At 50.0% G+C, this 21,567-nt stretch overlaps 1 protein-coding gene and 1 non-coding gene across 12 annotated transcripts in view; one reads left to right on the top strand and one right to left on the bottom strand.

Moving 5' to 3' along the window:
* Window positions 1–21,567, top strand: part of CLASP1 (cytoplasmic linker associated protein 1) — a 251,743-nt gene that overhangs the window by 68,367 nt on the left and 161,809 nt on the right. For 10 of the 11 annotated variants that reach the window (XM_025209361.1, XM_014521987.1, XM_025209362.1 and 7 more), the window contains exons 3-8: window positions 1,744–1,822; window positions 2,699–2,802; window positions 4,208–4,299; window positions 4,396–4,471; window positions 12,722–12,819; window positions 16,843–16,910. In XM_025209361.1, coding sequence (XP_025065146.1) covers window positions 1,744–1,822; window positions 2,699–2,802; window positions 4,208–4,299; window positions 4,396–4,471; window positions 12,722–12,819; window positions 16,843–16,910 — 517 coding nt within the window. Of the gene's footprint in view, window positions 1–1,680; window positions 1,823–2,698; window positions 2,803–4,207; window positions 4,300–4,395; window positions 4,472–12,721; window positions 12,820–16,842; window positions 16,911–21,567 lie in introns of all 11 variants that reach the window. The other variant, XM_025209364.1, reaches the window with a different exon arrangement.
* Window positions 347–458, bottom strand: LOC112550999. Its single transcript, XR_003095102.1, has one exon. It is a non-coding gene; the product is annotated as a U4atac minor spliceosomal RNA (small nuclear RNA).

Here is a 21,567-nt window from a genome sequence, read left to right as displayed (position 1 = left end):
TATATATATATATATATATATATATATGTTTGCTCTCATATACAGTGTGAGAGCGCTTCCTAGATTGCTGCGATGTATGCTGTATCTAGAGGGCTATTATACGTAGCTGTGAGGTCTGTACGTACAGATGCATCCCAGTAAGTCACTGTGTCCACGTAGACGCCAGTGTGGATCAGTCGGAAAGGCTCTGCGGGGTGGGAGATGCCCACACCGCAGTACGCACGCGTGCCCCTCCCCGCGAGCGGACAGGAGGCGCGGGCCGCCCCGCACGCCGCGGGAAGGGGGTGAGGGCATAGTCTGCGGCGGACTCCGCTCTGTCCGTTCACACTCGGCGGCACCCGAAAGCGGTTCCAAAAATTGCGCTCGCCTCGCGGGCGCGAAGTGCTGTTTCTTGCGTCAGCAGGGCGGCCCTCACCACGCGTTCATTGGGCCGCCGCGCACCCCAAGATAAGGACGGTTGCCAAGTTTAAGCGGCGGCGGGGGGTCGCCGCTAGCCCCTACTGCCGCCCCGCGCCGCCGCGCCTGTACCCCTCCCCGGCTCTTGACGCTGCTCCCCGCCCCAGCGCATCCCCCTTTTTGTCGGCGTGAAGGGTTTTACCCACAAGGCAGCGCGCCGCCGAGGGTGCTCATTTGCATATGCAGCCGGTAAGGCTGGCCTTAAAGGGGCCGCAGTGCAGGAGCTGCCCCACCACCGGCACCCTAGTGACCGCGCACAGCAAGCAGGAGCGTTTTGCAGGTTGAGTGGAGCTGGCATTTCATGTCACCTCCTGGGAGGAAGGAGCAGAATGGAGATTTGGGTTTTATGCAACCCCCTGCTTGCTAAGCTGAAAAATAGCCTGATTAAGCGGATAACATTTGCATCCCCGCATCAAGCATTCATGCAAAGTTACAGCTTTTTCAAGCTTGCCTGGGTCTTTAGTTCACTCTTTGCCAAAGGTTAGTTAGGGTGGTCGCTTGTTTTTGCTTCCGTGGGGTTTTAAAGTGATTTGTAGCCTTATTTACTTATTTTCTATTATTCTGTACCCATGGCAGGTTCAGGTGTTAGGTCGGGGTTGACAATAGGCATACGCAGAATTTAAACTATGGCTAGGAGGGTTTGCATAGGGAAGGTTGCCTCAGGCCAGGGGTTGGACATCCTCTGGAGGTCCCTTCCAGCTCCACCAGCTTTATGATCAAACGGTGGATATGAATAAGCATCCTCGCCGGTACTGAAGACATGAAAACCTTTTCTTGCAATTAAAAAATCCTTGCTCCTATTGATTGTCTTTGTCCTGATTTGGTTTTTGACTCTGCATTTGGATAATAAAATGAATGAAACCAGTATAACCGCTCATTATTTGATAATAGCAGTTCACTATAATTGCTACAAAAGCGGTAACTTCAAATACCGAAAAGAATGCCTCGTAAATCTTTCTAGGACTGCATAGAGTCGCATTCCCAATCGGCTTCTGGACGGTCGGGATCTAGGTTGCAAAGGCCGCGGGGGAACGTTTGCTTGTTTGAAAAACGCGTCCCGCTCTTGCCTCTGAGAAGTGGGGTGGTGATTTTTGTACAGCTGCGTTTTCTGTGCGCGAGCGTGTCCGGCTCGCGCTGAAGTCTGCCAAAATACGGGTCAGCGGGAACGTCTGGCCCAATCCACGCACAAAAATATTGTTTCTCTTTTTACTTGAAACTCTTCAGACTCGTCTGTCCCGGCACTTGACGAGGGCTTCGTGCTGACCTGCCGTCTCGTTGTGTTCACAGGTGGTTCTGCTCGGGATGGACATCCTCTCGGCGCTGGTGTCACGACTGCAGGATCGCTTTCGAGCCCAGATCGGCACAGGTAAGGGGTCAGGGAGCGCTGGCTCCTCCGAGGTGTGTGAGACCCTAATTCTGCGCCCCCTCGCTCCTGTGGAGCCTGGTTGAAGGCAAGGAGGTGAAACGGCTGTAAAGGAGCGGCAGGATGCAGCCTGGCATCTCTTGAATGAAGGGTTTTTAACGTCGTATAAGGAGCCTTCCTCAACCCAAAGGCTGCTTCCCGGGACCGGGAGTTTTGCACCTTTTGCACCTCCTGTTTCCATCCCCATGCACCAGAAGGGCAAATTGCGGTTTGGGATGGTGCAGAAGTAGAACCTGGCTCCTGCGCTGAGTCCATCCCTCCCGCTGCTCCTGCCCACGCCTGTCTCCTCCGTAGAGCTCAGTGCCCCAGACCTTAGCCTGATTATATCATTTGGTTATAACCACTGACTAGGAGAGTTTCAGGGAGCTTGCCCTGCTGCCTGCGGTGGTTGGAGCCGCTCGTGCCCTGTGGGGTCGGTGCTGGTTGGAGAGGGGGATCTGGGTTCTCCACTATTGCTCCCGTGTACCCCGCTCCCAGGGACGGAGCTCTTTGCTTTTGGAGCAGCTCCTGCCCAGCGGCTGGGCCGTGTCCCTGGGGTGGGTGCATGCTGCTATCTCCTTTCCTCCCTCTGTCTATGCAAAGTCCCTCTCACTACTCATCTTCACACCTATAGCTTGGTTGGTACCACGCCGACAAGGGCTGAGGCCTTCTTTCCTTCTGTATGAGGAGGATTGTGGAGGACACACAGCTTTTTCTAGGGTTGCGAACGAGCGCACCATTGCACACTTTTTATTCTGGGATAGGGAGGGTGGAGGGATCATAACAGGGACACTGTAGGTTGCTCTCTGCTGGACCTAAGTGCTTTCTTTTCATCCCCAGTGCTGCCCAGTTTGCTTGACAGGCTAGGAGACTCGAAAGACTCGGTGCGGGAGCAGGATCAAGCTTTGCTGCTAAAAATCATGGAACAAGCTGCTAACCCTCAGGTATGGCAACGTGGAAGAAGCAACCCGTGTGTGTGTACGTGCATGCATGAGGTCCTATTAAAAAGCAAACAGCTGCCTCCGAATCCTTATTTTTGATTACCTGGCAAAGCTCCCCTCCCTGCTGGTGCACAGTATAATTTCTTAAGCTGATCATGCAGAAGCGAGTGTGTGAAGAAAGATGTGGTTAGATCTGGTAGGGCTGGTTTATCAGTGTGCTAAGCTTTACATTGTAATCCCAGTGGAGTGAGATCAACTCAACACCCTCCCAAGAGAGATCCCTTGAGTGCCATGTGCTTTGCTGGGTGTGGATCTCCTGGCTGGGTATCTTTGAATCTGGGTCCTTGGTGTTCTGCAGGGATGTGAGCGATCCTCTGGGTGTTTTGTAAGATGAGGGGTTGCACAGAAAGTGCCCGGTTCCTAGTGGGTGGTGTGTGGCACGTGTTAATTGGTGAGGTGCTGAGATCCTTTGCAATGCAACATGCTCTCCTGTTCTGTCGGTTCCTCGAGGAAAGCACCAGCTTCTGAGCTTTGCCTCCCATTCATTTGGTTTGTTCCTGGGATCTTAGGCAGAAAGGAGGCCTCACCAATTACTGTAAGCGCCGGTTGGCTGATAGCTGATGCCTTTCCCCTGCGACCCAGAGCGCTATAGCGATACCAAGCTGAGGCTTTGCTGGGTGATGAGTGTTACAGGCAGGTTCTGCTGGGTCTCTCAGGTGTCAGTCTGTGTTTTGGGTGTTGAGGCGTGTGGAGGTAAAACTAGGCACGTCCACACGTGTTTTTTCACATGCCTAAACTTAATGCACGTATGCCTAATGCGCATTAAGGCGATTTAGGTGTGCGTTTACACATGCACGCACTAAGGCACATTAACAAGGCTTGCGGACCAACTTGGGACTAAAGTTAGTCCCAAATCAATTGACATACACAGCATTAAGGTACTTGAGTGCGTCTACATGTGTTAAGCAGCTTTAGTTATTTGTGCATAAATTTGATGCCTGCTTTTGCAGGTATCGCATTTAGGTGCGAATAGCCTCAAATTGCCATTTTTAAGGCGCATTAAGGGCATGCACGTGTAGACGGGCGCCCTTAATGCGCCTTAAAAACGGCTAATGTGCCTTCAATGGGCATGTGTAGACACACCCACTGTGTGTGTTTGTGTGCATGTGTGTGTGTGTGAAGGTAGGAGGGAGTTACTGAAAGACCCAGCAAAGAACAAAATCTTAGTCACCCCATGAGATTAATGCTGCCTTCCTGTAACCCTCACCCGTGCGTTCATGAGTGGGTGCAAAGCCTATATTTACTCCCAAGAGATGTCAAATTGCACCTGGGCTGGAAAAGAAAAAAAAAACCTCACTCCCTCTCCCCCCCGCCCTTGTTTCTTTGCCATCCTTTCTGTTTCCTGCAGTACGTGTGGGACAGATTGCTAGGAGGATTCAAACACAAGAATTTCCGGACGAGAGAAGGGATTTGCCTCTGCCTTATTGCCACGCTCAACGCGTAAGTCGGGACCTGTTGCAGATGTGGCTTACGTGGTTTTGGGGAGTTTAGTCGATACTTATTTGTGCTGATGCACTTATATTGTTTTCCTCCTAGATCCGGAGCTCAGAGTCTAACGCTGAGCAAGATCGTGCCGCATATATGTAACTTGCTTGGAGATCCAAACAGCCAGGTAAGACTTTGGTGAGGTTCTCTACCAAAATCAGTGTTAGCAAGGTGGGAAAGCCCAGCTGGCCTTTGAGGATAAGCAGGGCTAAATGTTTAAATAGCATATGGACTACCTGCTGGTGCTGCCACCTCTCGAGGAATTATAGACCTGCAACATTTAGGACAAGCCGCAGCGGACTAGTTTAGTTCAGGGGTGCTTAACCCCCAACCTGTGGGTCAGATCTGGGTTGCGGTCCTAAGTCATCCATCCCAGTGGGCTCTCTAAAGACCCACGGGAGCCCCAGGCCCTATGTGCTGGATCAGGTGCCCATTCCCAGTGCACAAGGCTGGGTGGGTGCAGCACTGGGCGCCAGGGCCCAACCCCAGTGTGCAAGGGCAGTGCCAGACCCCAGGGCCCAATCCTGGCACGTGGGGGTGGGAAGGGGTGGCCTTGGGCCCCAATCCTGGCATACTGAGGGGGTGCAGGGCTCCAGGGCCTAATCCCGGTGCTGTGGAGCAGGGAGGGGGCAGTGCAGACACACGAGGCTTGATCTGGTCCTCGAATCAGCTTTGTGCTGCTGATCTGGTCCATGGTGCCGAACGTGAGCACAACTGATTTCATTGCAATGGGATCTTAGGGCAGTAACTTGAGGATGAATCTGAAGTGACCTCAGAGGACTTGTTCAGGAGTTTGGGGGGATCCCCTGAGTAATCGGGAAGAGCCCAGCGGAGTGCAATCAGATGGGTGAACGCCTGGGTCGGCCGGACTGCTCGCGTGTTGTAGAGGAGCTGTTGCTGTCTGAATAGCGCTGGTTGAAGATCTAGGAAAGATTTATGAGGCCAGTCAGCCTCCCCTTAGTGCTCCATGTTGCTTGTAAGATAAGAGCTAACTTTTGGAGGGGTCAGAGAGCGGGGTGACCTGCTGTTCCAGCCAGATACCGGCAGCGATGTGCTGCCAATAGCTTCGCAAGGAGGTTCTTCAAGCCCTGACTGTCTCAGTCAGCAACACGCGTGTGCAAAAATAGCAGTCCTGCCGGTCCTCTCTCCCCTGCCCCTGGAGACCTGATAGCTCCATAGGTTTTCCTCTCCTAGCTCCATTACAGCGATGCACGCTGCTGCAGCGCCCATGCGTCGCAATAAGGAGGGGGCTGTTGGGCCTGGCGTGTGCAAATGCTAGGCGGCAGCTCTTCCTGCCCTGCCAAACCTGTCGTGCGCTTGGACACAAGATGCAGGTGAACATGGACACCAAGAAATGGGCAAAGTGGGGAGGGGTCGTAGCGGTGAGATGGGTGCCGTTATATGCAGCTGAGACCAGCCCCAGCCCAGGGTGCCTCTCGCTCCCGGCGCTTCAGGGATGCTCCTGGAGGTGTGCGTCGCCCTAGTGGCAGGTGCTTTGTGCCTTTGGCTGTAGGCAACATGGTTGGGTAGGGAGGGGTGCTGGGGCCGGGGTCTCGAGCTGGGCAGGTCTCCCGGACTGACAGGGGCTTCTCCTGAACCCTGGAGGGATCTCGGTGAATGGGGTAGTAGCAGCTCAGCCATATCTTCTCTCTCTCTTCCTTGGTTGGGAGAGAGGTCTGTTCTCCTTCCTTTCCCCCTACCCCCCCGTGCTCCTAGGGTGCATGATTTCCTCCCGCTAGATCTCCTATTAGATCTCCTACCACTTATTTCCCCAACTATCCTGATTTCCCCTGGGAATCTCGAACACTCATTCCCTGGGGCAGCACTTGTGGGCAGGAGGCGCCAGCCCAGCCATGCCCTGCGCGTGGCCAGCCTCCCCCCATCCCCATCTCTGTCCCCACCCTCACCCCCACCCCCTCCCCGCCCCAAATTCAGAGAAACCAGCTAGGCTTCCTTTTTTAAGAAAAAAAAACCTTTGCATTGTAAAATGCCAGCCCGTTTAGCTAAGAGCAAAGGCACAATCAGCTTAATGCACCATACTTCCTTTCCCAGGGAAATCGGCCCTTGCAATCTGATAAAATGTCTCTATCTCTGACTGCTCATTTCCTTCTGCCCAAGCTTTCTTTTTAGGCAGCTGCCTTGGGAGAGCCTGGATCAACATTGCCCTCTCTTGGCTGCATGGGAGAGAGCAGCAGCGGGGAAACGCTCTGTCGTGTGCAGCGCTTGAGGCTTTCTTCCTTGCCTAGAAAGCTGCAAGCCGCTTTGTTGATTTTTTTTTTTTTTTTTTCTCTAAATAGACAGTTTTCTTAAAGCCAATGTAGTTTTCAGTGTTTCATGGAGATTTCCCTTTCTCCCCTGTGAAGATTCGCTGCGAGCACGAGCCATGTGCATTGGCACTGGGCTTAGATAATGTTATACTAAGGAATTTAGAAGCATTTTAATAATCGTGGCAGCGTTACCGCAGCGCTTGGGAATGGGGCAACCCAGCTTGTCTGCACGGCCCCGATCCTGGAACGATGCATCTGAGCAACCTGACGTGCACGGGGTCCTGTTGAACTTGATGAGAGGGTTCATCGAGTTGTGGCAGGGTGTAGATGGTACGTTGGAGACGGTGGGTTTTACACGGTGCCTTTCTGAGACATCGGAGACGTCTCCTGGTGACTTTAGAGGAAGTGTCAGGAGTTTTACTTCTTCTTTCAGTCTGTGCCAGCTTCAGTTCTCTCATCCCCTGCTTCCTGCTCCCTCCCCAGGTAGGAAACTTTCTACATCAGACACCTGCTCTGGCATGGGCACATCCCCAGCCCTGGTGAGGAATAGGCTGGGGAAGGTGACGAGATGTCTGCATGTCCCTCCCTCCCTCGTGGCTGGACCAACTCCCTCTCCGGTGCCATGAAGGTGGAACTAGTGAGGATTTCTTGTTTTGAGTCCTGCTGTTTCAGGTCCCACCTTTCATCACATAAATGTACCTGGGCTCAAAGAAAAGACTGATTTTTTTAAAAATTATTATTATTATTATTATTATTATTATTTTTATGAGCCTAGTGAGAGCTGCCCTGGCTCTGTAACGTTGGGCAGCATAACATACTTGCATTATGACTCTCCTGGAGTGATCCTGGTGACTCACGTTATGGTTTTGTTTCTCTGGCAGCTTGTCTTAGGCAAGCTGATAGCAGGTCTCTGTCGTCTCTGTGGAGGTCGACTGGGATGTATAATGCTATTCCTTTGAATCACCATTGTACAGGAGCCCCCTGGTCTCCCTTGTTTCCACTTCCTAGTTACAGCACATATTGAAAAAGGTGGTCCATTAAAGACAGTTCAGAGAGGGTCTTAATTTTTAATCATCTTTGGAGACTGCTTTTGCTTCATGTGACCCATTCTTCAGCAGGTACTGCAGCTCCTCCAACTCCAGGTCTGAAATAACTACCTGCTGGCTAGCAGAGCGTATACCCTGCATGTGGGGTCTCCGCATCTGGACAGAGTGCTGCCTCCCACCCCTCCATGGAGAGCAGCGATGCTCAAACCTTTGGTCCTGTGGGCCAGATGAGTGGTACAGGGTCCAGCACTGCCGCCTTCATACCAGGATTGAGTCCTGGGGGGCTGATACCACCCCCTGTGGGCTTGGATTGGGTCCTGGGGGCTTGGCGCTGCCCCCTCCAAGGGCTCCACACCAGGATTGGGCCCTGCACTATCCATCCCGCCCAGCCCTACCCTGCCTGGGAGCAGTGCACGGGGCCTGGAGCTTCCCATGGGGAAGTGCACGGGGCCTGGAGATTTGGTAGCAGGGGAGAGGTGCACCTCTCCCTCATTGCCAAATTTCCGGACCCCTGGGGAGCCCTTTGGGCCAGTTAACATGGTGCCATGGGCCAGATCTGGCCTGTGGGCTGGTGGTTGAGCACCCCGATCTAGTGTGGAGAGGTTGGCCTCTCCATCCTGAATGGGCACTTACTTGGAGACTCCACTGAACGTAGCCATTGATGTTGGGATGGTTCAGGCCTCGTCGATCCTGTTTGGTTCAGGGAATGGACTATCGATGGGTTTCAACCCGTGGTCTGCAGACCCCGGGGGGGTCCACAGGCTACGTCTAAGGGGTCTGCAGGAGATGACCAGGATCAATCAAAGGTATGTGAATACCCACACTTACCATTCAAAGGGGTCCGGACCTCCACTTGAAGTTTCCAAAGGGGTCCGCACCTCCGCTTGAAATTTTGTAGGAGTCTGCAAATAGATTTCATAGACATTAGGGCTGGAAGGGACCTCAGAAGATCGAGTCCAGCCTCCTGCCCCAGGGGCAGGAAGTCAGCTGGGGTCATAGGATCCCAGCAAGATAAGCATCCAGTTTGCTCTTGAAGGTGTTCAATGAAGGCGCTTGAACCACCTCCGGTGGCAGGCTGTTCCAGACCTTGGGGCTCGGACAGTAAAGAAATTCTTCCTTATGTCCAGCCTGAAACGGTCTTGTAGTAGTTTTTGACCATTCGACCTCGTCGTCATCCCTTGGGGCGCTCTGGTGAACAAACGTTCCCCCAGATGCTGGTGGTCACCCCTGATAAACTTGTAGGTGGCCATCAGATCACCCCTGAGCCTGCGCTTCTCCAGGCTAAAGAGCCCCAGGGCTCTCAGCCTGTCATCGTAGGGTCTGCTTCCCTGACCTCTGATCATGCGCGTGGCTCTTCTCTGCACTCTCTCAAGCTTCTCCACATCCTTTTTGAATTGTGGAGCCCAAAACTGGACGCAGTACTCCAGCTGCGGCCTCACCGAGGCCAAGTACAGGGGGAGAATGACGTCCCGGGACTTGCTTGAGAAGCATCTATGGATGCAAGCCAGCGTTTTGGTCGCTTTACTAGCCGCCGCATCGCATTGCAGGCTCATGTTCATCTTGTGCTCAACGATGACCCCCAAGTCTCTTTCTTCCATAGTGCTAGCCAACATAGCACTGCTGAGCCTATAAGGATGCCCCCAAAGTTTGGTGTTATCGGCGAACTTGGCCAGTTCGCTTCTGACTCCAGTGTCCACATCATTAATGAAGATGTTGAACAGTATGGGTCCAAGGACAGAGCCTTGGGGGACCCCACTGGTCACAGGACACCACGATGAGTGACTTCCATCGATTACTACCCTCTGGGTCCGACCCCGGAGCCAGTTTTCCAGCCAGTGGATCGTGGAGGACCCAAGGCGACAATTGGCCAGTTTCTCCCAGAGGCGATCATGGGACACCAGATCAAAGGCTTTTTTGAAGTCAAGGTATATGACATCAATCTCTTCTCCCTTGTCCAGGTGATAGGTCACCTGGTCGTAGAAGGAAATGAGATTGGTCAAGCAAGACCTACCCGCAACAAACCCGTGCTGGCTATCCCTTAAGATGTTGGCGTCGGCCAGTCCATTAAGGATGGCCTCTTTGATAAACTTTTCTAAGATCTTCCCCGGGATAGAAGTCAGGCTGATGGGCCTATAGTTAGCCGGATCCACTTTCCTCCCTTTCTTGAAGATAGGCACCACAAATGAAAAAAGGTTGAAAACCACTGGACTAGGTGAGCTCTTGAGAGCCCTGAAAACCCTATTTTCTATGATTCTCTGTTCTTCGTAGCGAGCTGCGTCCTTTCCCTGTTCCTTCAAAGGTTGACATCTAGCAGCATAGCAAGGGGACGTCTCTGGAGGCCATACCCACGCTGCTGCAAGAGTCAGGGTGCTGGGCACGACAAAACGAGAGCCTGCTCTTGGCTGCGCCAAGCGTGCGAGATTCCCGTCTAGCATTTCTCCCGGTATATCTTCAAGGATTAAAAGATGAGGGCGTCCGAAGGAGTACTCTCTCCACTGGGCCAGGAGCCAAGCATGATGCCGATGTCATCAGCTTCTCACCGACTGATGGAGCAGTGGCTTTGGACTGCACGGCCTGGAGCAGACTGGCATGCCTCGAGCATTTCCACCGTGCCGACCCTGCACTGTCAGACCGGCCAGCCGCGGGGCCAAGCTGCTCCGGGGGCCGCGGTAGAACCGGAGCCCGCGTTTGGCCTCGGTTCCAGAACCCGGCACCGGGGCAGTTGCGTCTGGAGCCGCGGCGGCAGTTGAAGGGGCAGAAAGACGGCAGAGCAAGTAAGAGGAGTGCAGAGAAATGCCCTCGGCGGGACTAGATTTCCCCATGTGCAGAGACTCCTGTTCTTCCTCTTCCCCTGCACTGGTGGGAAAAGGAAAAGCTGGTAGCAGCTGTAGTTGGCCTGGCCTTTCCACCCCCCCCCCCCGAAGCAGTGTCACATCACGGTGCTTCCCCGTGCCACGGGGATGGCGGGGAAGACGTGCTGGGCTGGGGAGGGGAGTTGGAGTGAGACGGAGAGGGCAAATGCTGAAGCAGACGGCAGCAAGGGAAACGGTGCTGGGGCAAGAGGGACCGCTAGCAGGAGGGCGGGTTATACGTTGAAAAGAGTATAATAAAGACATTATTCCCTTATATGAGGAAAGGCCGACAGATGTGGCACTGTTCAGCCTAGAAAAGAGAAGATTTGAGGGGGGATTTGGTGGCAGCTTACAACTATATCAGGGGAGAGCATCGGGCAAAGCAAACAACTATTCACCAATGCACCCCAGGTGCAAAAAACCTGAAAACCCCAGGTCCTGAAAACCAGGTGCACCCCAGGTGCAAAAAACCCCAGGTCCTGAAAACCAGGAGCAATGGCCATAAACTCCTACAAGGAGGTTTCAGACTGGATATAAGGAGAAATGTCTTCACGGTTCGTGTGAGCAGACTCTGGAATAGACTCTGAGCGAGGGTGGTGCAGGCACCTACCCTGGAGAGCTTCACAAGGAGACGACGCACACCTCGCTGGGGTTATTTGACCCCTGCAGCCTTTCCTGCCCGGAGCAGGGGGGCTGGATCCGATGATCTCGCAAGGTCCCTCCCAGCCCGACACTTCGGTAAATCTGCATTGGGAAGGGGAGACAGCGTTGCTTCACCCCCCACCCTGGCCTCAAGTTCAAAGGGGATTTGGCTTCATGCCTACTAGATACCGTGCAACAGACCTGCTGGTATCTGTACATATCTCTGCAGAGCTTCTGGGTCGTCCGTACGTGTGTCCACGTTGGCTGTGATGGCCCTGCTTTAGCCCCCACCTTGCCAGAGGCCTCCATGCCTCTTGGTGGTGTGGAGGTAAGGTGATGCCAGCAATGAGCACTGACTCACTGGCCTCGGTGGCGGGGACGATGAGCATGGGGAGAGCAGGTAGATCTCATCCTGTCTGCCGCAGAGCCCGAGGAAGGAGGAAGTTGCAGATCCAGAAAGCAGCTTTCCTCCTCTCCTGGGCTTGTCTCTGCTGCCGGTGGCCACGAGGGTAGAGCATGTCTTGCTGTGCTCAGCACTCAGTTGCTTGCAAATCACTGCTTCTCTCTTCTTTTTTTTTTTAATTTTTATATACAAGCAAAGGTCTTACTTCCCATTCAGCCAGGAAAGCAGCTCTTTCCCCTGGCTTTGCACAGACTCACTTTCCTGTAGGCTTTGTAAAGTGCTTGTTGCTCTGGCGTCCAGCAATCTTGTATTTAAAGATCTAAGCCTACAGCCTGCAGCAATCCCTGAGGCTGATAAAGTCAGTCTGCTACCTTGTTAGTGTGGTAGACATACCTGCCATGTGCTAAAGATGCCAAGGCACTTTCTTCCCTTTCCCAATGTAGGTATAGGACTGTGTAATGGGACTTCTTTGTCCTTGCTGGGTACAATGGTCCCTGTATGTGCATCTCAGATCAGGAGGGATTCTGGTTGCGGTAGTGGTTTTGTGGCATTTTATTTTCTACAAGAAGATCTCTTTTGGCTCTCCGCTGGCCCACGGGATGGAAGGAGAGAGAGGCAGACGCTTCACTTACTGACATGGCAAGACTTTTTATGTAACGGATATCCAAATTCCTTCTGCCTGTCCATGCACATAGACTAAACGCCAAGGCAGATAACTCAGGGTATGAATCTGTTAGCGCAGGTTCGGAGTCTGTTCTCCCATCCTTACCGCAGCGGTGAGAAAAGTATCCAGAGGCCTATTTCATTTTGCTTTGCAAAAGTATGACTATTGTAGAGGAGGGGATGAGTGGGACTTTTGCAAGCCTGACCTAGCCCTGCCGTGTGACTGAAGGATGGCGACTTAGGCTGGCTTCACAGCTTTCCCACTGACTCACTTTATCTCTGGGGAAGTCACTTCAGCTTCCAGTGTCCCATCATCAGCGAGGGTCTGCAGTAACGTGAGCCTAATGGTACCTACCACGCTTTCAGATCTGTGGATGGAGCAGGGAAATACTCCGTAAACGTTGTTGTAGTAACTGCTGTTGCTTTTTCTTGCTTTGCTTAGGAAGTGGTATTGCAAATTAAACCAAGGATCAATTTTGATCAGGTCTCTTCCTTAATATTTAGGTTCGAGATTCAGCAATAAACAGCCTTGTGGAAATTTACAGACACGTAGGCGAACGTGTCAGGGCAGATCTCAGTAAAAAAGGATTACCACAGTCTCGGTGAGTAGAGAATATCCCTTTTTGTTGACTGTTCTTGATTTCTTTTCATTTTTCCTTTGAGTGCAGGGGCCTTTTGTGTGAACCTAGGGCTTCTAGACACCCTCCCCGCTTCCCCCATAGTGTAAACACTTAATCATGTACTTAATTTTAGGTGGGAGAGAGAAGCAAATGGGGATTGTTCACCTGCAGCAAATGAAGTAAGCACCTAAGTACTTGCAGGACTGGGGCCATAAGATGGAAGGAAAGCATTTAAAGACTATTGAAGACATTCATAAAATTGAATTAAGCCAAGTGGTTAAGGTTCATGTTACAACAGTCTATTAAAAGCAAATCGGCAAGCTAAAAAATCATGTTTAGTATTCCAGATCATGAGGCTGACCTAACAATCACGAGAGCTGTACAAAATATCCTGCATTTGAGACTTTACGTATAAATCTTTCAGTGTTCAAACCTTTCAGGTGCAGTCTGATCACATTTCTAAGTTGTTCTCTGCAACCAAGAGGCTTGAAACTTTTTTTTTTAAATAAAAAAGAAAGCTGAGGTTCTCAAATAATCACTTGACTCCAGGAGCTGGGTGTTAAAGAAACACAGTGAATATCACAAAGCACACACTACAGTCTTGTGCATTAGGAACTCTGTGTATTTAAACTCAGTCTCATCTGTTACTGTAGTATTTTTTTGTTCGATTGCAAAAGAAAATCCAGGGGCGGTAAAAAAGCAAAAGGTAAGATAAAAATCTCTGGGTGAAATTTTGTGGCCAGTGTTATACAGGATACAGACCAGAGGATCAAGTTCCCTTCTGGCCTGCAGATCATCACACGTGTGGAAGTGAATTTAGGCTGTTCTTTTTCATCCCTCTGCTGGACAGTAAAACTAGGCGGGTAATTTTCACTTTTGCTTCTAATTAGTTTCAGTTGCTGGTTCCCGTCTTCAGTCATGAGGCCTCTTCACGTTGACAACGCTACCAGAGAACGTTGACATACATTTAAAAACTGTTGGCCAAAATTTCCTGTCTTTTCCTCCAGCATCAGTAGTGGCCTTAGGGGAGAGCAAACTGGGCAACTGCCTGGGGCTCCACACTTTAGGGGACCCCAAAATTTTGCAACAAATGTCCGACTTGCTTATAGGTCATTCAAATTAAGTCTCTAAGGAGCCCCAAATGACTCTCTTGCCCAGGGCCCCAACAACCCTAAGGCCACCAGTGCCAATGCACAATGAATTTGTCAGTCACAGTTAATAATAGTAATTGCCATTGCTGCTAATAACAACAACAATAATAATAACAGTAGTAATAGCAGTAATAATAATATATTTAATAATAATATACTTAATAATATATGTTTAATAACAAATATTTAATAATAATAACAACGACAACGGCAATAATAATAATAATATAATAATATTACTTATTATTATTATCTCAAGCCATATTTAGACATTGCCAACCCATTTGACTTACAAAAGCTCCATTTGGGACCTCAGGTTTTTCAGTCTCCTTCAAAAGCTAGACCATGGGTTGAAGCGATGCAGCGTGCGTTTTTGAGCTTGCTCTTCTTACTTTCGCAGTAGTTCTGTTGAATCTTTGGGGCTGTGTGCAAGTTAGCCAGCCTTGGTTATCTGTGAGGTTAACGTTTGTAATGTATTTCTGCAATTTCAGTGGTGATAACTTCCACCACTTTTGCATCAGCGCGCTGGAGCTTGTATGCTCGGTATCCCAGAGCATGCGAGCCCGGGTGCTGACCGACGCACAGTATAATTCCTTTAGCAAATTTGAGTATAAATCTAGCAAAGCTGTTTAGCGCCTTCCATCTGAGGACCGCAAAGCACTTGACAAAGGAATGATCTTAGCCTTTGCATTGTGTAGACGTGGAAACTGAGGCAGAGAGGAGTTTAATGGCTCAGCTAAGATTACACGGTTAGCTGAACAGCTGGGAAACCAGCCAGTTTATCTGGCCTCCCTGGTGCATCTGGATCTTGGATGCATCCTTTTAAGAACAACTTTTTTAAAGCAATCAGTGAAGCTTTTCTTTAGGGAATACAAGGCAGGTCTGAGTGGGACGCTGAGCGGGAGAGTGTGCACGAATGAAGTGGTAGAAGCATCTCGCATTTGTGGCTGAGAGTTAGAGGCAGCTGCATAATTGGGGCTGCTTATTTTTTCCAGGGCATGGACAAAAATGTGCCTAGTCATTTTAATCTCTGATTAGTGCAGCATCTACCTGGTAACACATCTCTGTTCTGCCGGGCTGATTCTGGATGGATTTGCCAATAAAAATTTGTGATAAGATCTCCGACCTGCACTGCACCATTCACCAGCACTGGGGTGAATGACAGGTCTAGGGTTTGTGATGCTTAAACTCTTTGTGGAGAAGCAAACCCTTCTTGTGCAGGCTGAGGCTTGTCGGGGCATGAGAGCAGAGGCTTCCCCCCCCCCAACGCTTACTACGTCACAAGTTCGAAACTACAGATCTTCCTCCAAAGAATTATGTTTGCAGCCTTGGGACCTTGAAGGACTTAATTTGTTACGATGTCAGTGAACTAAGGCAAGATGCATGTCTTTCTTACAAACTGATCCCACTGAAATCAATGGGACCAGGTTTGCCATTGACTTATCTAGCAGCAGAGCTGTGCTCGCAGGGCTAGATTTCCAAGTGTGCTTTCGCGGAGACACTTTAATGGCAAATTTTCGGAAGAGTCTGGCACCCTTTGGAAGATCTGGCCGTGAGTCTCCACCGTGCCTGTCCCCACGCAGAATACGCAGCCCCCAAAAGAAAGGGGGTCTGCCTTGGTGAGCGAGACACTTGGCTCCATGCTTCAGCCCCAAGCGGTAGGGAGATGCAGACAAATGGATGAGTATTGCAGGAAGCCTTCAAGGAAGAAGAGGATCTGAAGGAGGCACGTAAAAAAGGGCGTGCGCGCAGTGCCGGGGGAGCTGGAAATGGAGTCAGAGCTGAGAGCGGGAGAAGGAGGCAAGGAGAGGTGAGGGTAGAGGCAAGGGGTCTGAGAAAGGGAACAAGACCATATATCTAGAGGAGAGGGTGGTGAGAGAGATGTTCAGCTGGCAGAGGCCAATAGCTCCATGCCAGTGTCTCCTCTTCCTTTCTCCTGTCCCGGGATACGCTCAGGTTTTCAGTGCTTGTGGTCTCAGCCAATAAATAGTTTCTTTTTGCTGTCGGGAGAAGGAACAAGGACTAGCCGATATCTTGGAAAAGCACGTTTGCATCTCATTTTTAAACTGGCCTGATAAATAGGTTTCTGGCAAGGGGTCCGCTTAGACTTGCCCCTAAGAGGAGGGGTTTTGAATATACCCCCATATAGCGTCAGTTCTCCTTTGGGCGGCAGCGTGGAGTCGAGCAGCCTTGAGAAGAGTGCAGGGGAGGGTGGCTTTTTCTGCCTGTCTCCTCTCCCTTCCCTGGATGCCCCCATGGGAAGGTTTGCCACAGCCCATCCTCGAGGACTCAGCTCCCGGGGATGGAGCACTGACCTGACGGGGTGTGCTGCAATGGAAACGTGACGCAGAAAGCAAGGCAAAAACAAGAGAAATGTTAAGGCTGAAGGTGAATTTTTTTTCAAGCTCGCAAACCTTTTGTCTTTCACCCGTGTCTGTGAATGCTTTAAGTTCAGCAAAGTTAAATAGGTTGAAAATAGGGTTATATAATGCGAGCACTTGGTTAGGATGGTTTAGATGGGGCCGATCCTGCCTTGAGCAAGGGATTGGACCAGATTTGACTGCCAGAAGTCCCTTTATAGCCCCATTTTCTATGATTCTGTCCTTCTGTGCATCCACTACCGGCCCTGGGTATAACACGCCACTTCCATATCTCTTATCTATTCTCTATTTCTTTCCTGTATATTACTAACCAACTATCACCATTCTGTGTCGACACTTTATGTAAAATTTCAGTCCTTACCTTCTTTTCAATGAGTTCAATGGCAAAACTCCCAGCGGCTTCAATGGGAGGAGAATCAGTCTCTTATTAAGAAGGGTTCCTCGTTACATCTTTGTTTCTCCCTTTCAAACAGGTTGAATGTCATCTTTACAAAATTTGATGAAGTCCAGAAATCCGGAAACATGATCCAAGGGTCGGGCGGTGAGTAGAAATGCTGCTGGCGTCCCCTTCTCCTTTGCGAATGATCGGCGTGAGGCAGACCAGTGGCCGTAGAAGTAAAAGCCTCCTTGCAAAGAATCGCCACGTGTTGCATGCAACTACCGTCTGTTTTTACCAAAGGAGAAATAGGAAAAGGGAAATATATGCATGTAACCGTCAGGGAATTTAAGGTCAGAGGCTGATAACCTTACAATAGTCTTCAAGACGAGTTCTCATGAGTCAGAGCAAGTGACTCTTTTTTTTGTTTAAAGTGTTGGTGGGTGGGGAACTGAAACCTGTGAAGGACTTACTCTTTGTAAATGTAAAAGAGCATTCAGATTCACTGCTGGGGAGGCTGGAGCAGGCTCCAGCGACAGGTTTCACATGCTTTCCCTGGATGGTTGCAAGCATCAAAGATGGTGCCCCCACCCCTTAACAGCTAGGAAGGTGGCTGGTGAGAGTGGAGATGAATCTGCTTTTGTCTGGCAAGATCAGGTCCGGGGAAAGACAGAGTTATTTTCCTTTCCGGGCACTATTCTTCCCTCTAAACTGCAGTGCCCTTTCTCTCTGAAACAATGCACACGTGATAGAGCTAGACAAGCAGCCACGGTCTGAAGGCAGTTCTGCACCGGAGCAGACATTTCCTGGCGCAGCTTAAAAATTCATAAAATAATTTGTGGGTGTATTTAACGCCGCTACATGGCGCTTTGCTGTACATTTGGGAATGGCGAAATGCAGTGTGACATTGTGGGGTCAAACCTAAGCTGAACGTGGAAGAATATTGCTCGTGGGCGACGTTTATGATGAGGGCGATCTGCCGTTTCTTCGGCACGAGGGACGTTGTTAAGAAACGTATAACTGAAAAACAGCGTTCGGGTCTTGATTTAGACTCAGGAAGGAAAAAAAGGTATTCCTTGATCAAATATTTAAGCATTCATAGCCATCGTACCTTTAGTCCTGAATACCCAGGACAGAGTAGACTGAATCTGCCCCTGCTCCAGCATCACGGATATCAATTAAACTAGAATGTGGCTCATTATGTCTTAATGAGAGATGCTAATGGATATGCCCAGAGAAGATCGCCTTAAAAGGTGGTGCATCTGGTTACGTCACGTCATGCTGTCGCTTATTGGAGCTTGGGAGCAGCTTGTGCGGCATGGTGTTGTGACATTATGTTGCTACACTGTGTCAACACAGATTAATTATATCCAAACTGTGCAAGCTGGTAATGATTTGTTTTCTTCGGAAGTTGCCTTGGAATCTGTTAATGAGTCGCAAGCTCAGCTTGCAGGGGCATTGGCGGCACAACGTGAGGGTAACTCTACAGTAAAATCAAGCGGGTCACGGCTCTGAGTAGGATGGCCACTGGTATTCCCAGGAGAGCCCAGCAAGAGCAGCCTTGGCTGAGGAGTAGACATAGAGGAAGGAAAACTTGACGTTTCATGGGTAAACCTTAGCTGTGTAATTGCAGAGAGGTAGTTAGCTGTGTTAGTCTGACATCTGGCAGAAAACAGGATCTTATAGTTAGTTGGTAAGATGCCACTCTGCCATGCCTTCTGGCCATGCAATCATGTTATCTTCGATGGCGTGGATACCAGAATAGCTTGAGCACCATAACCTGCCTGTACAACCCTAGAAAGTGAGGGTTGAAGGGACCTCAGGAGGTCACCTCTAGTCCAACCCCCTGCTCCAAGCAGGACCGCCCCAGCTACATCATCCCAGACACGGCTTTGTCTAGCTGGGTTTTGAAACCCTCCAAGGACGGAGATGCCACCACCTCTCAGGGTAACCTGGTTCAGTGCCTCACCACCCTCCTAGTGAGAGTTTTTCCTAATGTCCAACCTCAACTTTCCTTGCTGCAACTTGAGCCCATTGCTCCTTGTTCAGCCACCACTGACAACAGTCCAGCTCCATCCTTTGTGCAACCACCTTGCAGATAGTTGAAGGCTGCTATTAAATCCCCCTTCAGTCTTCTCCACGCTGAATCAGCCCAGTTCCCTCTGCCTTTCCTCATAAGTCATGTGCCGCAGCCCCCTAACCATTTTCCTTGCCCTCCCCTGAACACTCTCCAATTTGTCCACATCCTTTCTGTAGTGGGGGGCCCAAAACTGGACACAGTACTCTAGATGTGGCCTTACCAGGGCAGAGTAGAGAGGAATAATTACTTCTCTTGATTTGCTGGCAATGCTCCTACAGCCCAGGATGCTGTTAGCCTTCTTGGCGATAAGGGCACACTGCTGGCTCATATTCAGCTTCTTGTCCACTGTCACCCCCAGGTCCTTGTCTGCAGAGCTGCTGCCCAGCCAGTAGCCCCCAGCCTGTCCCGGTGTTTGGGATTCTTCCATCCTCAGTGCAGGACTTTGCACTTGTCCTTGTTGAACCTCACGAGATTTCGTTTGGCCCAGTCCTCCAATTTGTCAAGGTCACTCTGAATCCTAGCCCTACCCTCCAGGGTATCTACTATGTCCCCAGCTAATCCCACTACTCGTTCAGCCCAGTGTCTGGTCTGTTCTGCATTAGCTCTAGCACCAGCATCTTCAGTCTGGTGTGAGGTTTTGTCTACACCAGTGGTTTTTAACCCGTGGTCCATAGACCCCGGGTGTCTACAGACCGTGTCTAATGGGTCCATGAAAGATGACTATTTATCAGTAAAAAGTACATGAATACCTACACTTGCAATTCAAAGGGGTCTGCACCTCCATTCAAAATTTTCCAAAGGGGTTTGCACCTCTATTCAACCCTTTTTTTTTATGGAGTCCATAAGTGGAAAAAAGGTTGCAAACCCCTGGTTTTCACTGACTTTTTCTGTCAAAAATCTCAATCCCTGCAGCCAGCATGAAAACCTGTTTTGTGAAGACAGTAAACTTCTGTCTTTATTGCAAAAAATAATTCTGTTTAACACTGTGCCCAAAGCTTTAAATTGCGGCTTTCTCAGGGCATGGGCAAATGGCACATTTAAGCCAGCATAATTTACATCACCTAAATAGCAGCGGGCCCCAGAGCGGACAGACTGGCACCTATCCTGGGGTAGTGGCTTGCAGTAGGTGCTTTTATAGCCCCTCGCCACCAAAAGGCAAAAGAGCAGAGAATAGCCTATTTGCCACCAGGAGCAAATGGCTACCCTGGGATAAGCTGCGGACAGATAACATATACACCTAGGTGATTTGCGCCGAAGGATTTTTCCTGTTTTCATGTTGGGTAATTCCACACTGGATTTGACTAAACCATCCCAGTGTGGGGCTGTACATGATGTCTGGTCATTTGTCTCACCAGTATAAAGGCTGATTTCACTGTTGTAAATGTATCGTGTACCCAGGCTTGTTATAAAAGAGGCGAGAGCAAAGCACGTTGCTCCAGATCATCACGTGGATCCAGACCCAATACCCGCAACATCTACATGTCTTCATATATAATGTCATATATCAATACCATACCCAAAGCCTTCTTCTGCCACATCGCTGGGAGCAAGCTCCTGGCTAATGCGGTTGCTTGTCGCCGTGCCGTAGCCACCCAGGATCACTGAGCCACGCTGACGGCAAAAGGATTTGAAACGCTTGTCGAGCCTGGCTTGTACGGCTCTGCAGAGGAGTTAAGCAGGCAGAAAAGAAATGATTGTTTTTGAAATGGCGGATCAGGCCAAAAAAAATCAGTCAAAGCGGTGCTATAACTAGAATGGATCGCATTGCTCTCCAAGAACGGGGGCTTGGATACGTGCATTTTTCGCAAACCGCTCTCCCTGCGACCGCGGCCAGCCAGCGTAACGACTCCGCGTGCACGTTGGAAGTCTTTTGATCTGTGCTAAAAGTCATTAAAGACTCTCTTGAACAAACACCAGGCAATAAATAATAACTGTCGGCCCAAGCAGGGAGGCAGTCAGTTTGCAAGCCGCGTTTATTAAGATGATGAGACGTATTCTGATCTCAGTTTGGCCGAGGCCAATCGAGAGCAACTCCCGTTGAAGCCGTTGGGTTCGTACCGGCTCGCTGCCGGCTGAACACGAGCCATTGTACATTTTCAGACCGAACAGTCCCAGCCTTTTTGCATGTTTTCTGACTGACTTTATTGCAGTTCATGATAGTTTTGTCAAGTAAATCTCAAGATGCACTTGATCTTTCTTTTTTTTTTTTATTATTCTTTCTTTCTGCATCTGGATTCTGTTTTTAAAGCTTAATAATATTATGAATAAAACAACAGTTATCGAGGGAAAAGGACTCAGCGGTAATTTGAAGTGTGTTTCATTTCTGTACAGACAGAGGCAGGATTTCATCTTTGTGAGTACGCTGCTTGTTGCTAGGTGACCAGGAGGGCTCAGAGCTAGAAAATGGAGATAAAATGCACGTTGGCTTGCTCGATGATGCTCGGTGCGTCTCTATTTGGTTTTTTTAACATATAATTAGTCAACCAGTTGAAGCAAAAATTACAGTTTCCCCCCTTTTGGCTTTCAGCAGGCTAATTATTTTTGTGTAGCTGCTTCTGCTAATTATGCAGATGTGCTTGTACCCCCCCCCCCCGGGAGGAAAGATTTTCAGCATGAAAGAGCCAATAATTGTGAGCCAGTCGGTTGCCGTCTTCCTGTGGCATCGCGTGATGATCTTTAATTGGATGCGATATGGAGGGAGGCCCTTGGACACAAACATAGGTTTAATTTACTCCAAGAGAT

Source organism: Alligator sinensis, unplaced genomic scaffold (genome assembly GCF_000455745.1).
Source record: "Alligator sinensis unplaced genomic scaffold, ASM45574v1 scaffold1133_1, whole genome shotgun sequence".
NCBI classification, from domain to species: domain Eukaryota; kingdom Metazoa; phylum Chordata; order Crocodylia; family Alligatoridae; genus Alligator; species Alligator sinensis.
Note: the sequence above shows the minus strand (reverse complement) of the source record. Positions and strands in the feature narration are given on the sequence as shown.